The sequence below is a fragment of the Phoenix dactylifera genome, chromosome 16 (genome assembly GCF_051530095.1).
Source record: "Phoenix dactylifera cultivar Ajwa chromosome 16, Ajwa_hap1_PhDact_Kaust_v1.1, whole genome shotgun sequence".
Taxonomy (NCBI): domain Eukaryota; kingdom Viridiplantae; phylum Streptophyta; class Magnoliopsida; order Arecales; family Arecaceae; genus Phoenix; species Phoenix dactylifera.
The window spans coordinates 17,772,928-17,790,081 of NC_143205.1; the positions used below are offsets into that span (position 1 = coordinate 17,772,928).

General features: G+C 38.7%; 2 protein-coding genes across 4 annotated transcripts; both read left to right on the forward strand.

The window, feature by feature from the left end:
- The first annotated feature begins 2,245 nt into the window (after nucleotides 1-2,245).
- Nucleotides 2,246-10,695, forward strand: LOC120104232 (uncharacterized). 3 transcript variants are annotated; one of them, XM_039115040.2, is made up of 3 exons: nucleotides 2,246-3,722; nucleotides 4,045-6,649; nucleotides 7,784-10,695. In XM_039115040.2, the coding sequence occupies exon 3, from the start codon at nucleotides 9,740-9,742 to the stop codon at nucleotides 10,538-10,540; it is 801 nt and encodes a 266-aa protein (XP_038970968.2). In that variant the 5' UTR covers nucleotides 2,246-3,722; nucleotides 4,045-6,649; nucleotides 7,784-9,739; the 3' UTR covers nucleotides 10,541-10,695. The 3 variants fall into 3 exon arrangements, with proteins under 3 accessions (XP_038970968.2, XP_088568788.1, XP_088568789.1); XM_088712662.1 differs by having other exon boundaries at nucleotides 4,045-10,695; XM_088712663.1 differs by having other exon boundaries at nucleotides 3,616-3,722; nucleotides 6,497-10,695.
- Nucleotides 10,696-13,644: 2,949 nt separating this feature from the next.
- On the forward strand, nucleotides 13,645-15,349 carry LOC120107715 (uncharacterized). Its single transcript, XM_039121137.3, has one exon. The coding sequence runs from the start codon at nucleotides 13,682-13,684 to the stop codon at nucleotides 14,702-14,704; it is 1,023 nt and encodes a 340-aa protein (XP_038977065.2). The 5' UTR covers nucleotides 13,645-13,681; the 3' UTR covers nucleotides 14,705-15,349.
- Nucleotides 15,350-17,154: the final 1,805 nt, after the last annotated feature.

The window sequence follows — 17,154 nt, forward strand, 5'->3', positions numbered from 1 at the left end:
AATTTTAGCAAGGATGCTGGGACCTACATATGGGGAGTATATGAGAACTCGAGAATGTGTGTTTAGTATCATATTGGTTATGCACTACATATATTTTCGATATTTATATACGACCAATAAATTTAAGTAAAATTTTTTTGCTATTATTTTTTAGGTAAGGTCTGAGTTGTTATATGGATGCTCGATTTATTTTTTTGTATACTGTATAGTCTTTGATGCAAACAATTTATGATGTACACGAATGCAGGTCTAGATGATTTTCAAATGCATGGATATATGCAACATAGGAAATGAAAATGCCTTGCTCAATAATTACCACCCACACCATATTTATAAAAAATAATAATAATGTACGGTCTTTAATGTCCATCACTCGAATTTTCTAGAGTCTGCACTAGTGATTGGATTCGCTGTGCCCTTGCCGTCGTCCTTGTCCAACCATGGCTTCTGTTGCGTCCACCACATTGACTCTCGTCCGTGGCTACCAACTGTTGCTTCATCCTTTTTATCAGCGCAAGTGATGTGCAATGGATTGAGAGAGCTTGGAGATCTTTACGGTTGCTAGAGTGTCGATGAAAGCAAGAGAAATCACCATATCTCTAGTCCAATCCATGTAATTTTACTTAGTGTCAAGGCAGAAAGACTTGTCACACCTCAAGACCTCATCCAAAAAGACTAGTAGAAAGATATTTTTGGGGTTTTTTAGTCGTGTATAAGTATTTAAGATCTTTTCGACGAATAACCGATATACAACTCAAGGCGGGTCCTCATATGCTCTTTCCATTTAAGCTCTGGCATCCTCATTAGACTAACAATTCAAATCCATTCAAATCTAATTACAAGCACCACGATAGGCTCGTGATCAATCTCCATGAACGCGTGCTACAGTATCTTCTAGTCCACATAGACTATAGACCGAGTTCGTTCTGATACCATTTGTCACAATCCAGGATCTCATCCAAAAAAAATTAGTCGGAAGAAAATTTTTAAGTTCCTTAATTCCATATAAAAAGGATGTTGATCCTTGGAAGGTAATCAAGGAAGAAGACAAAAGTTAGCGTCGAAGGTCTGCAATATTTTTTCTAAAAAAAACCCCTATGGACAGAGAAATTTCATCTTTTGTTTAAGAATACATGCTTTTGGTGTGCTTTAAACTTATTGTCTTAGCGTACGTGAAGGAGTACACTAATTAAACTCCATGTGTGTCCTCCTCTGCATGAATTGGCGTCTCGTAAGTTCAAGCAAGATTTCAACTTCAAGTTCTTGATATCATACGTCGGATTTGAATAATTATACTGCATTATTGTCTGTTTATCTCATCCATTTAACGGAACGGTGTTTATCTCATTATATAAGATGATGATGGCTAAAGATCCAATTGCAAACTATTGGAATGTTCTCAAGTTTTGTCTTTAGGTCAGTTTGGATTGACAGGAGAGTGCTATCAGTCTCTCTTTTGGAGAAGGTGACGGGTCGTAGCAGAGGGTCGAGCAATGGGGAACGGTGACGGGCGAGGGTGGTGGAGACGAAGACTTCGCTGGTGGTGGATCAGTGTAGCTTCCAGGCATCGAGCACAGCGGGTTGCCGGAGTTTTAGAGGTCCGGCGGGGCCGCGGACAATGGGGCGGAGGCTGGAACCGTGTAAATACTTGTTCTCCAAATGTATACCATGTATACGTACGTCTCTACACATCGTTCTATGCGCAGTTGCTTCCACATAGAACCATTATGCGGAATCATAATGTCCGCTGGTGCGGACGGTTTGTCCTCTATGACATAGACGTGTACGGACTACCGCATATATTTTCCATGGAGATTTTTGTCATCATTTTTGCTACGGTTCATTTATGCGAAAATATGCATACATAACGTTATGCGGATTACCCCGCATAGAACGTTTATGCGAACCGTCGCATTGTCGTTTATAGTTTGTCTATGCGGATTTCCGTCCGCATAGAAAATGTATGCTCCGTATGATCTTTAACGGGTGTCCGTGTATAATATTATATGCGGATTTTCTTCCGCATAGACAATGTATGCGCTGTATTGTCCTTTAAGCGTTTTCCGTATATAATATTATATGCGGATTGGCGTCCGCATAGAAATGTATGCGCTGTATTGTCCTTTTAAGCGGGTTTCCGTATATAATATTGTATGCGGATTTGTTTCCGCACAGTAGTACGCGTACAGTCATGTTTCCGCATATAGTTTTCTACGCGGATTTGATTCCAGATAAAATTTTATGCCCACGTCCGCACCAACGAGTCCCTCCCTATTTCCCCTCCGCCCTCTGCGATGGGCCCATCTCTATCTCCGGCTCCCTTCTCTCTTTATCGGGCCAACCCCAATTTCGAGCCTACCACCACCACCAACTCCGGCGACTCCGATGCCGCCGGACGGCCGGAGAGTCCTTCCTTCCCACCGTTCCTGTCCAGAAGGTCTGCACCTTATGATTGGATTCTCCTAACTTCTTTCTGGCGCTATTTTATGGTTTTGGTTTGATGCATAGCTAAATATGTGACACCCGTGCGTTGTATCTTGCTGCGGACAATTGAAACGCAAGAGCTGTGGGTGATGAAGAGGAGTGAGACATGCCGACCAGCTTTAGCATTAAAAAAAGAAAAATGAACACAACCTGTTCGACGAAATCACTACATGAAAATTATTGCAAGCCATGTCCCACATTGACCCCGCATGGGGAGACTAGCCTTGGTGGCCGAGATTATTGGTGTCTCCTCATCTTATTTCTCCTTATAATTAGAGGAAGCCACGTGCTCGGTCCATCACATTCGAAAGGTTTTCCTGCAATAGGAAGCAAAGACGGCCTGCCATGGCAGGTCCATCAGCTTGCCATCTTCCAGGGCTCACCTTGCTGCCCTCAGCGTCAAAGAAGTGCTGCACAAGTTGAGGACTTTTAGCTTCATCCTCTCTCACAGTCGAGAGGTTGTCTCGGGAACCTTTATGGCTGCATTGAGGAGCTCCTTCACTTGCCAAGCAACCAACAAGTTCTCTCGCATTCCCCACAGAATAAATTGGTGGAAGCGAAGCTGGACAGATACATTGGCTTGCTGGACCTGTGCGGTGACATGTGGGATAGCTTTGCTAAAATGAAAGAGCGCATTCAGGTTCTTTGCTCAGCCCTTCTCAGAAGAGGTGATGCAGCTAGTGAAAGTAAATTGCATGCTTGCATTATCTCTGTGAAGAAGACCCAAAAGGATGTCAAGAATTGCTCTAGATCTTTGAAGCAATTGAATAACAATTATACATCTATTTCTGCAATCGACAAGAAGTGTGATCTATCGATGGTATTGATGGAAGCATGAGAAATCACAATTGCTGTGCTATGATCTATGTTGTCTCTATTGTCCATGTCAATGCCAAAACCAAAAGCTAGCAGGTGGTTTTTTGTTTCAAAAGTGTTGAACAAGAGGAAGGTAGCCTATGAGGGGGAGCATGAAGATTTGGAATGGATGAATTGGAATGTGCAGATTTCTCATTCTATGCTTCTTACAAGTTCATTTCCTGCAAAGATTTTGATGATAGGAGGGTACTCAAGCCACTCAATCAATTGGAGGCATTAGAGAGTAGCATTGAAGTGCTTCAAAGTGGATTAGAATGCTTGTTCAGGCAACTAATCCAAAGTAGAGTCTCTCTTCTTAACATTCTCAGCTTGTAAACATGTCATCAAATGTTATATACCAGTGATCAGCTTCCACATTTAAGGTGATTTGCTGATCAATTTTACTCCTTTTACATTTTTGTGTATGAAATGCATGTTATATTGTTTGAATCAAAATAACATATTCAATTTTATCACAGATATTTCATCTTTTTGTCAAAGCATATATGGATGTTGGTATTATCTAATTATATTTCTAGATAGCGAGAAAAATAGAAAATTGAACCTATAGATATGGCTAGTTTTCATGAGCTGGCTTCTAGTGGCTTGAAGAGCTTCCAATTTCAAATCCTTGATATCACATTATTAAACTTATTAATGTTTCGACTCTTGGAACCTTCTCACACTCTCTATTTGAATTGGCAGGAGTGCATTAACAGTCTTTTGGTTAAAGAATGCTCATACAGAAGTTGCATGTATCCTCCTTTTGAAGTCAATTGGCTTACTGTTATTGGAAGAATGCTTCTCACAAACATCATTTACTTCAATCTTTGTGTCCAATGAGTGCATTGCTTGCAAGGATGTGGATGGCATGAAGGTACAGATGGCACAACATCAGTCGGAGGCATCACATTCAACTTGATGGTCTTGAGACTAGATTAGAATGCCTGTTCAGGAGACTAACCCAAAATAGAGTTTCTCTTCTTAACATCCTTGGCCTTTAGGGACTCCTTAACCTTGTGGCCAATACAATTTGCATCATCTGCATCCAAATTTCAAAGGGTTGCTGATGATTCTCTTCACAGTCCAACTTTGTATTTGAGCAGGGATCTATTATGTACAAATTTTCATTAAGGGAAAAAATCGGATATTCAATTCTAGGAGTGGTTCCTGTTTTCATTCATTTAATATCGAAGGATTTTAATCACTAGCAGAATGGTCAAACTATTCATGCATGTGTCACTCACTTTGAATTGAATTGACTTCTGATTACTTGAAACATAGCTTTAACCAGAATCTAGTGACTGCTGTGCATCACATTGCACTCAAATGTGCATAACTGCCTATTGGATCCACTCCTTTTTCTCAAGTTCATGTAAATTAACTAGGATATTTTATGTCTTAGTTTCATGATACATAGGAGAAGCATGTATCCATTTCTTAAGTTCAGTTTTGACTGTTGTTGGTGGAACTAATCCAACACCTATGTTTTTGATACGGGAATAATTTTAGATCAAAGGTACACTTTTTTTCCCTCATATCGTATTCTTCGTCTTTTGTCATTCTGCTCTGATCAGGATTCCATTGGATGGAGATTCAGCATACTGTGATTTCTTTAGTGTGTACATAACATATTTTAATAATTGTTGCTTTGTCATAAGTACAGACAACAAATTTCTTTATCTGTATTCTACATCAAGTTTCTTTAGTTTCCTCTCATAATTTCCATCTGTATTGTGATTGTTCTCTTAAACTTTCTCCTGTCACCAATTTTACCCCAGTTCAGGCACTTCCAATAAAAAAGTAGAAGAGAAAATTTTGTATTATTGAATTTTCAGGTAGTCGGGAGATGATAAATAAGTAGTTTATTGATATGACTCTTAACAGATATATTGTGAATTAACTTGATTACAACTTGCAAATTTTCATGGTTTCATTGTTATATTGACACATTTTTCTTGAAATAGGCCCAAAGATTAGATTCTTGTAACACATGACAAATTAGGATTATCATTTACAAGAACATCAAAAGAATCAAATGAGAATGACTTGGATTAGAACAAAATAAGAATCGGATGAGGACATATGGTTTTTAGATGCATCATTTGCCTTCCAACCTCTCTATAAGCCGACTTTTAACATCTGTGTGCTTCTGCTATCTATTCTTTAGCCATGTGGTTGTTGGTTGGTTGGTAATTCTCATTATTAGGCCATGTCAGAATTTGATTAAGTTCACCAAGGACAGTCGGTGCTGGCCTGCCTGATGGGTTGTTGGGGAGACAAGCAGCGCAAGAGAACTCGTGTGTGGTACTAACTCATTTGAGCTAAATTTTTATGGTAGGCATGAAACTTATTTTGTAGAAATCGGAATATGGAAAAGAAATGAGCAGAGCCTGTCTGGTGAAGTCTAAACATGATCACATTGCAAGCCAAACCCACATTGGAAGCACATGGGACATTGTCCAAGACTAGGACATGAGACCTTCACTTGTGAGATAGAAAGTTATAACTACTATGGTGATGCGTAGTATAAAATATTTACTATATAGTTAAGTAACTATTTTATGTACATTTTATAGGTTGTATCTGGATTATTTGTGACCTGATTTAACAAAAGATCCAAAAGATCACTGGAATGAAGATGAAATTAGGTTTGATTTGAATATTTAATTAAACTTGAATATAGATTGGATTTAGGATGTGCCAAACTCTGTCTAACAGCCCTTGATGACCCAATCAGTGGCCATCAAATTATTTTGTCAACTAAACCAAAGAAGAGTCTTTCTGTTTAACATCCTCAGTTTCTAAAAAAGCCTTCAAAACTTGTACGCTAATGATTAGCATCCACACATTAGGCTATTTGCTAATTAATTTTGCCTTTATAATTTTATCTGCAAAGTGAAATGTTCCATCTTATTGGAAATAACATATTCAATGTTATAAGAAATTTCAAATACACGTGTTTTGGTTTTATCTAACCTTATTTTCTTAGTTTCTGCGCGCAAAGAGAAAAGTCAATCAAGAGATGGTCAGCTTTTTTTATGAATTGGTTTCTATTGGCTTGAAGAAAGATTCCAACTTCAAATTCTTAATATGTTGAATCCATATAATGCTTCAAGTCCTGGAAATTTCTCAGACTTTCTGTTTAAATGGACAGGAGTGCATTATCGGACTCTTAATTAAGGAACACTCATTTTTGAAAGATCAAACAACAGAGGCATGTATTCATCTTTTGTTTCAATTGGATTACAATTATTAGAAGTATGCTTCACAAGCAAAATCCTTCATTTCGTTAGGCATTTCATGGATGGTATGTATATTAGTTTTAAGTTTGAACAATTCATTTTTGATCCATATTTATTAATTCTATCTTGTTTTCTTTCTTCGTTTGTCTACTTATTCCCGACATTATTGCACTCTAGGTGCCTCCTGCACATATTAGCCAATTTTTCCTTCTTCATTTTTTTTTTGATATTGCAATCTAGTATTTGGTTAAACATTGAAATGTATATTGTAATTTCTATATTATCCCTGGAGATTCTCGTTCCTTGTTGGAATGACATCAACCTTCTTCAGATCCTTTCTCAAGTTTATTATATCTGCATTTACTCTACTTTTTAGTTGTTCATTTTTGACTTGCATTACCACTTAGATGGAGTTGTAAGGCTGCTCCTTCCTGTGAGATACAGTCTTAACTTCAGCAGGAAAGAATCCAAAAGAATTGGAAAAAAAAATTGTGACTAACTAGCAAAAGTGAACAATAAAAAGGATCACTGTTTCATAACTGAATCATATAAAGGCATCATTTTATAACTAAGACTTTCGGCACTGGTTGATTGCTTGTTTCATAACTTGGACACAGGGGACTAGTTGATTGCTTCTATCACAATGTACGGTGTCCTTTATTACATGCTCACGGTACAGAAGGCACGTGCAATACTTTATTGACATCTTAATCAAGGAAAATAAATGTTATAGTTTTATGCTTTCACCTTTTCCCCATCTTTTTAAATTTTTCAAGAAACAAGTGGTGCTGCCATGTGATCAATCTAAACATATGTAATGTTAACAAAATCTGCCAAGAGGCCACGACAAACATTTGGATGCTGATGCTATTTGTTATTATTTATTGTTTCTTTCCATGTGTCTGGCCTTTATGTTGCTAGATCATTTTCAATAGGAATGCATGCATCAGACCATCATCATGGATGTGGTGGTAGATTGATAGGGTGTTGGGGAGACAAGCGGGCAAATGATTATAATGGAGTAAAGCATAGTTTTTTTATCTTTTTTTCTTGAAAGGAGTGGTGCAATTATTTTAAGCCATATTGTTATTATAATACTTGTAGAGTAAATATATCCAAATGTGCATGATCTGCTTCGAGAATTTGTTGCAAGAATCAATTGGAATATGAAGACTGACATGAAGTCATTGACATCACAGGGAATGCATAGCTGGCAAGATTCCCATTGTCTTCACTGGAGGAAAACAGTGCTAACCTGATAGGTACGGTGAGGGTAATAGCCCTCGTGTGTTCTTCAATATTCTTGTTGAGGGAACTCGTGTGTTGTGCGCTAAATCATTAGAATAAATTATTTATGAAAGACCTGAACAATAAGTAGAGTCTGTCTCCAGAAATCATTACAAGACCCATATTGACATCACACGGGAAGCATAGGTGGCCAAGATTCTTGGTGCCTCCCATCTTCTACAGATACATTGTTTTATAAGGCGTGGGAGCCAAGAAGCCAACCCAGAGCATCATCTTCTTCTCTAGTCTTCTCTTGTCATCCACTCAGAGAGGCTGCACTACAAAAAAAAAGAAAAAATATAGAAGGATTGTTGGAATGGTTACTAACAGAGAAAGATTTAACTCTACATGCATTCCTCACTCTCTTTCAATTGAATTAGCTTGTGATGGCTTGAAGAATATCATGAATCAAACATTAATGACTGGTGCAGAACATGTTCCACCTGTATTTACACTATTTTCTGCTGGGTGCATTCTTGAAAATAATATAAATGGGGAGAAGCATGTATCACCTCTTCAAATTAGTTTCCAACTGTTGTTTGGGGAAGTTATCCAACAGCAAATCCTCAAAATTTTCAGAGAACTTTTGACAGGATCTTGTGTTCAGATTGAGGCCCTCCTTTTCTTTCTTTCTTTCTTTTTTTTTGCCTCAGATCATATTTTAGCTATGCTGCTTGTTATCTTCCTTTATTCATTATGATTACCATGCTTGCCTACGTCTTGTTCGGACATTATGCTTTGTTTAACATCCATTGAACATAAATATAGCTCACTGTTATTTCACTATCATTTACATTGAAACTTCTACTAATTGCTGTAACAGCCATAACACAACCAACAAACCTTTTCTCATTTATCTGAAGTTTTTTAATGGAACATATTCATCTGAAGTTGACATCAGGTTTCCTCAATTTTCTCTTAGAACTTCTATGGTGTCTTCTTCTTGTTCTTTCATTGATATTAAACTTACACAGTTACCCCTAATAAAGGAGTAGAAAAAAGTTTATATACTGTTAGAGTGATCAAGTACCCAGAAGAAGATAAATTATTAAATTACTTTATTAATTTGACCCTCAACATTTATTTGTGGATGAAATGGATCCCATGAGCTGAGTTACATATTGTTATTAGTCATTCTTGATGAGAACCCAAAGTTTTAAGGTCTTGTGGTTAGGCTCTCTCTCTCTCTCTCTCTCTCTCTCTTCCTTTTCTTTCTTCTTTTTTCTTTGAGAGAGAGAGAGTTGGCCCTTGGCTTATCGCATATAATTTCCTTTCTTAGATTGAATAATTTTGATGTTATAAGATTAACAAAAGAATCAAATGTGAATGGTTAGTTTTTGCACAACCCCTAACATTTACCTAACAGCATTTTGCTACAAGGGGACATCTAACGTGTCTGATTCTGCAACTAGTACTTCTATTATATGCTTGTAAGATGGTCACCAGGTTTTATTATTAGGCCATGTATGGATCTGATTACATTCATCGACGACAGTTGGTGCTGGCCTGATGGATTGTTGGGGAGACAACCACGGCGAAAGCCCTCGTGCATTGTACATTAATTTATAGGTTAATGCATCACAGACATAATCTGATTCCTATCACCTGGAAATCAGACTAAAGAAGAGAAATGAGCAGAGCTTGTCTGGAAAAATCATTACAAGAGCCATTTTGCTAGCCAAGACCCATATTGACATCACATGGGAAGCACAGGTGGCCAAGATTCTTGGTGTCTCCCATCTTCTCCAGAGGTGTTGGTTTATAAGCAAGAGGACTCCAAGGACTAGAGCCAAAGCATCATCCTTCTCTCTCTAGTTTTCTCTTCTGATACAAACAGAGAAACCACTGCAAAAAAAAGAAGAGCAAGAATGGCTGCTGTGGTGCCAGACCAATGCGTCCGACTTCGATCCATCAGCATGCCATCCAGATCCCACCCCCTTGCCCTCCAAGTTGAAGAAGAGTTGCACAAGCTAAAGACTTGTGTAGCTTCATCCTCTTTAACAAGCCAGATGACGGGAGATGCATTGAGAGGTCTAGGAGATTTGTACAACTGCATGGAGGAGCTTCTTCACCTGCCACACAACCAGCAATCCCTCTCCCATCTCCCACAGAAGAGATGGGTGGAAGAGGAACTGGATGGATCTGTGAGGTTGTTGGACTTGTGTGGTGCCACAAGGGACAGCCTGGTTACAATGAAAGAGCACATCCAAGACCTTCAGCTAGCTCTTCGAAGAAGAGGAGATGCAGCTATCCAAAGCAAGATGCATGCTTACATCCACTTCGGTAAGAAGGCACAGAAGGATCTCAAGAATTGTGTAAGATCATTGAAGAAAACGGATAACAGAGCTGCATCCTCTTCAGCTGTCAATATGGATTCTGAGCTATCGATGGTGGTTCAGGTGCTGACAGAAGCAAAGGAGATCAGCATTTCTCTACTGAAATCTATCTTATCTAATTTGTTCATGGCAAGGTCAAGACCAAAGGCTAGCAGGTGGTCTTTAATTTCAAAGGCTTTGCAGAAGAAGAAAATTGATTGCGAGGAGCATGAAAATACGAGTCACTTAGAGGCATTGGAAGTCACCATTGGAGATCTCGAGACTGGATTAGAATGTCTGTTCAGGCGACTAGTCCAAAATAGAGTCTCCCTTCTTAACATCCTCAGCCTATAGAAATCTTATGAGACCTTGTTACCATACAGACACTGCTATTTGCATCCAATTTTTGAAGGATTTGCTAGTGACTTTGTAATTGATCCAATTTCGTAGATGAGTTGGAATGTATAGCATACTGTTCTTAATCATATCAAGAAATTCAAATTTCAATATTTACTGTCTTTTTTCTCGACAAACAAAAGTTGTCAGTGCACAGGAACAAACAGGCTGATGTATTTACCACTCTCTTTCGGTAGAAATGGCTTCTAATGATTTAAAGAATAATATCAATGAAACATTGATGATCTTTGTTTATGACATTCCAAATGAAATAGCAGATTTCAGCATCTTGTGTTCTCTTGTTAAATGTTTTGGATGGACTGAAAATTCTAGCTTCTCGACACTAATGGAAAAATTAAATTGGATCAACATCTACACATTTCCTCAGCTCAAATGAATTTCTGTCATTGGAAGAACTCATTTAGCACCAAATCCTTAGATCATTAAGCAGATTTGGACATGGTGGGTCCAGTGTAGACATTTGGGATATACAGCATACTGATTATAATTAAAATTCAGGAAATTTTGGATCATTATTGGAATATTTCTAACTGTTCTTTCCTCATTCATGGCTCCAGATGGAGAATATGAATATCAAAGTCAATTTACTGCTAATGTTCTTATTTCAAATGAATAAACTTCAACACAATTTCATGAACAAATACATTGTTAACCATCAGATGATGTCAGAAAGGAAATATGTATATTAACAAAATTAGAAGCATACTTATATTCTCTCTTAAATTCGAATTAGTTGACTCCACGTTTATCTATCTTTCAGTATGCTAATATAACCAGAAGGAACATAAGAATTTGTTTGCTTCTTCAGATCAGTTGCTTTTTTTTTCCCATAAGAAGACATTGAAAACCAAACATTAAAATCGTTCAGCTAATTTTTTTATGAGCATATGTTCAGATAATTGCTATTTCTTCTCACATGATATTATTTTCTAACCACAGTGTGGTTTTTTTTTTTTTTTTGTTCATTGACCTTCCTAACTACCGTAAATATGCTCTCTACCTCTAAATTGTTGTGCTCTCTCGACATGATTATCTATTTACTTTTTTCACAATTACCAATCTATATTCCTTTCTATATTATAAAGATTTTCATTAATTATTGCAACAGAGAAATATGTGATCAGCAAGTCCTTCGCCATCTCTTTGTAGTTGACATCCACTACCTTTCAATCCTTCCATGGTGCTTCATGTCATCTTATGGTAGCATTAAATCAAGATAAATTAAACTTTCGTACCATTAGAGTAAATTTGACATTGTTATAATTAATATGTTTATCCTTGCTTTGTAAATCCATCAAAATCACTACCATGAACAATCCTGTATATGCAAGTTCTAGTCAATGCAACGTTGCAGAACAAGTCCACTCACCTTTTATTTTACATAGTTTTTTTGTCCAAGATTTTTGCAATGGCTTGCTTCAACCCATCTCTCTCACCAACAGAAATAAATGCAGACTATGAGTTGTAATAGATCTCATGGCTTAAATTTCATAAGAAACAAATATTGACAATAACTATACTTTTAGGTTACCCCAATCATGTGGAAACTAATGTTAACTATTCTTTTGATTTTATACTATTGTCTTGCCATTGGTTGATACATTATTAGACAATGTCCCAGCGAAATTAAACCACCGTACATCATCATTGGTGGATTTGTTGGTTACTTGATGGGTTGTTGGGGAGGCAAGAAGACCTATGACCCTCATGTATCTTACAATATTATTACATTAGAATAATTTAACGAGCCTAACTCATATTCTATGAAGAATAAAATGGAGGAACAAATGAGTCTGACCTGTTGAGAAAAGCCAATACAAGATCCACATCAGGAGTCCTCATAATCACATATAGAGGGAGAGCAAAGTTGGCCAAGATTCTGTGTGTCTTCCCATCTGCTTCATGAGCATTGATTTATTAGTATGGTGAGCTCACAACAAAAGTGTCGTCCAAGACCAAGAAGCAAAGATGGTTGCATCTCCTGGGATGCAATTTTCATGGGTACATGTTACTCAAATAGCTTTACCTTCTGCCCAATTGCATTAACGCAGAAATCTCGTTAAACCTGCTGCAAAACTTCTTTGATTCTCTCATAATATTTACAGTCAACTTCTAACCAGGCATTGCCAATGGCGAGACTAGTGAGTTCCAACCAGTCCCTGCACACAGCTTGCCGAGTTGATACCTTACCCCCCCCCCCCCCCCAAAAAAAAAAAAAAAACAAAAAAAAACAAACAAACAAACAAAAAAACTCCAGAGGCAAGGTTCAATTAGTCCCGGCAACCTGCTTGCCGAGACCAACTGATTCCCGTCAAAACTTTTATATCGAGTAACCAAGTTTCAACTTGCACAGTGCCTGAAAATAATAATAAAAAAAGAATGGTACAAAATGTTCTCTTGTCCCACCACCCGGGATGCCGAGACTAATATACAACTAGACTCGGCGTGCGGCATGCCGAGACTAATATACAACTAGTTTCGGCGTGACGCATGCCGAGACTAAGAATTTTAGCATGCCAGGTCCCGGCAATCCACGACGGAGACTGCTTCGTATGGTTGGATTCCACGATAACTCTCATGGCGAGTTCTAATCGGTCCCGGCAAAGCACTTGCAGTAATTATCGAAGTAACTCCTATGTCAAAATTCACTTGTCGGCTGTGTTCTAGTAGCTCTCATGACTTGGATGTCGGAAGAAATCTTGCCAACTAACTGTGCTTTTGGCTCAGCTGATCATGCTGATATTAAAGCTACTTGTTATATTGTTCTTGTACCCTTGTCCGGTTGTTGGATGCTGCATTATTAATCAATGTTTCAATCCAATTAATACACCATATATCATCCATGGTGGATGTGTTGGCGACCTGATCGGGTGTTGGGGTGGCAAGCAGACATATAACATTCGTACACTTCATATCAATAGTTAAAATCATAGGCCCATGGAGCATGGCACGAACACGGAAAAAAATAGCATGGCTTGTTCGGAGAAACCATTACCAGATCCACATTTCAAGCTGTGGGCATCACTTGCGGAGCTCAGCTGGCCTAGATTCCACTTGTCTCCCATTCTGCTCTTGTAGATGTTGGTTTATAAGTTGGGACAGCTCGAGGATCAATCCGAACACACCGTCCTCCCTTCTCTGGCCTTCAGTTGTCATATAATTCAAAGCTTCACAGAAAGCAAAGCAGAGATGGCTCGTTCTGCTGTGGTGCAACACCAGTCTTCGCATGTTCGATCTATTAGCCTGCCCTCCAGAGATCATCCATTTGCACTCAGGGTTGAGCAAGAGGTCCACAAGCTAAGGACTTGCGTGGTTTCATGCTCCTTATCATCCCAGGAGATGTGTAATGGATTGAGAAGGCTCAGAGATCTGTATGACTGCATCGAGGAGCTCCTTCGCTTGCCTCACAACCAACAAGCCCTCTGCCATCCACATCGAAAAGAGTGGTTGGAAGAGGAATTGGATGGGTCTGTCAAGGTGTTGGACTTGTGTGGCACCTTGAGAGATAAGCTAGTCACAATGAAAGAGCATCTCCAGGACCTTCAGTTGGCCCTTCGAAGAAGAGACACAACAAGCATTGAGAGCAGGTTGCATGCTTGCATTCGCTCTGGAAAGAAGGCACAGAAGGATATCGAGAATTGTCGCAGGCCATCGAAGCAAGGGTCCAGCAAATCTTCACCTTATACTGCTGTTGATATGGATTCTGATCTATCAATTGTGGTACATTTGTTGATGGAAGCAAGAGAGATCGCCATCTCTCTCCTCCGATCCGCATCGCGTCTCCTTTCTGTTTCAAGAAGGCCAAAAAGGAAGACCAGCAGGTGGTCTTTTGTTTCCAATGCATTGCAGAAGAGGAAGGTCGCCTCTGAGGAAGAGCACAAGGAGACAAGCGACATGGGCAATGAAGATTTCTCATTGTGCGTTTCTGTTTCATATGACTGCATCTCCTGCAAAGATGTTGATGGTGAGAAAGTACCGAAGGCACAAGATCGACTGGAGACACTAAAGGCTAAGATGGAAGATCTTGAGACACAATTGGAATGCCTGAACAGGCGGCTAATCCAAAACAGAGTCTCTCTCCTGAACATCCTGAGTCTTTAGAGCTTGCATCAGCCTTTGTACCTATACAAACTTCATCATTAGCATCCGCATTTTTAAGGATCGGCTAATGGCCTTTTCTTACAATTTTATGTGCATGAAATGAAGAGTACTCCATATTGTTCCAATTGAAATCTGAAAAGATATTAACATGTCATTGCCTTGGAACATTTTTACTGTAGTTTCTGAACTTAGTATGAAAACAGAAGATCGAATTATACTCTGTCAAATGAATTAGTCACTATAGCTCGTAGAGGAATTTCGATTCCTAGTCCTTGATACATTAGATGAATCATAAAAGACCAATGTAGATGAAATGTTGACTTAACCACAAAATTGACTTGTGGGAGCATTTTTTTTTTCTGATATAATATAAAAAAGGTTTCTTTTTTGTTCCAGGTATCCTGAAGGCAATTACATAATATACACTATAAAATGTGAGGTGATTGAGTTATCTATACATTTGCCTCTTTTGTTTTTTTTTAGTAATAAACCATAATCTTTTGGAGGATAAGTTTTTGGATCTCTTAGAGGACAGAATATTGGAAGCAGCAGGGTTTTCTGATTCAGCTGATTAGAATGAGATTGCAGCTTAAATAAGGACAGAGGTGTTAATAGGCCTAATTGGGCCTAATTTCCTAACCGACCTGGACCAATAATCACCCAGAACTGAACTCTAGTTTCAGACAGAGTCCAAGCATACATATCCTAGCCCATATCCGGCCCACACAAGCGCTTTTGACAACCATGGACCCAGTTACAGGCCCAAGGCAAAGACTCTAGGGAGCCAAATTGGGCCTAATGGGAACTCATTCAGCAAGTTCCATGGTGGGTTGGCCAACTCCCTGTGGGCATCAGAGTGGAATGAAAGCCAGAAGAAATCTTCCAAATCCTCATCATTGTTTCATTTCTTGCTGCAAAAGTAAGAGATCCAAAGTACAATGGATTTGTTGGCTAAAACGAGTTGACAGCAACCGGACGCTCTAACAGAAACATGAAATTGACTTGTGGGGAGAGATGAGTAGGTCCTTGAATATGCTAATGGAAAATTTGTTAAATAATGAGCAAAGCTAACTTTGGAACCCAACCTTACTACCAAAAGAATTCCCCTGCAGAGTTGGCATTACATTTGGCAGAAGGGGACTGGTGTGACTCACAAGGGGGCTGTGCGATCACCAATCTCCCCATGCCACTTGACATCCCGGCATGCAGGGAAACGTTTGGTAATATGATTGGGCTTCATAACCTTTTTCTTATATAATAAAAGGAAGCGTAGTTGGGGGATGGCAACCCTTGTACCCCTATTTAACCTGGAAAAAAATAGCGAAGGCCGTTTGTGCCAAAGGAGGTCATGCATTAGCTCTAAGAAAGAAACAGCTCAACTTAACCATTTTATTTTGGCACAAAGCTCAACTTAATCGTTAGCCCATCTTTCAAACAAGTTGTGCTGGTCTCTCCTATCTTCGGATTTTTTATTTTATTTTATTTTATTTGGTAAATTTTTTTAGTCTACATTGCCTTTGACAAATGGATTTGAAGCTTGGAGATTAAAGCTCCACTTACTCAAAAGACAAATTATATCCTACACCGTATGCATCAATATAGTTGTGCACCATGCTAATTACCTCGTCTTCTTCCTGTGGGCCTATCACCAAGACGAGTGTATGGTGATTGAGGTTTATAGAAAGAAGACAAGTTGATTGGTATGGTGCACAATGATGTAGGATATAATTTTGCCCTCTCCGGATCACCTATTTTGATATCCACCAATATATTCGAGGACCTGCACCTAGCATAGTAGCTAGAGACCGGAGCATTGGAATGACTAGTTAGATATTTTGGTAGTCCCAGCAAGGTGGGCTCAAAGGAAAAGAAGGGTTATAAAACGCACCTTCAACAAGAAGGAAGACAGCCTGGAGAAAAGCACAGAATACGCAAACCATGAGAAAAAGGAGTGGAGGGAATTTCCCACCTTTCATGCTGAGTTCCCTTTAAATCCTAGAAGGTGCTTCATCACCAACTTTAAATGGTGAGTTCCCTTTAAATGCTGATACGATAGCACCTATAAGGAGTTGTCTGACTGCGACCAATTGCCTCACCAACTTGTGATACATATGGTCATCAAATTCCTAGGTCAAATTATGTTTATATAGCTCAATACAATATTATAATATCAACAGCAATGGATCGGTATAGATGTGTAACAACGTTGAGGAAAATAGCACACTAGGAGACGAGTTATTAGACCTAGAATGGCTGGACTTTCAAAAAACTTCTAGAATGTCAAAGGCAGCCACTGCTGCATCAGTCAATGCCATAGTAGCAATTAACTAATCCCTTTTTTTCCTTCGAGAATGGTGGCGATAGTACTCCCTTTCCAAATCAAATTTATAATTTCTTCTTAGCAAAAGCATTGAGAAAGAGACGTGACATCCAAAACTTTGCAGATTGGT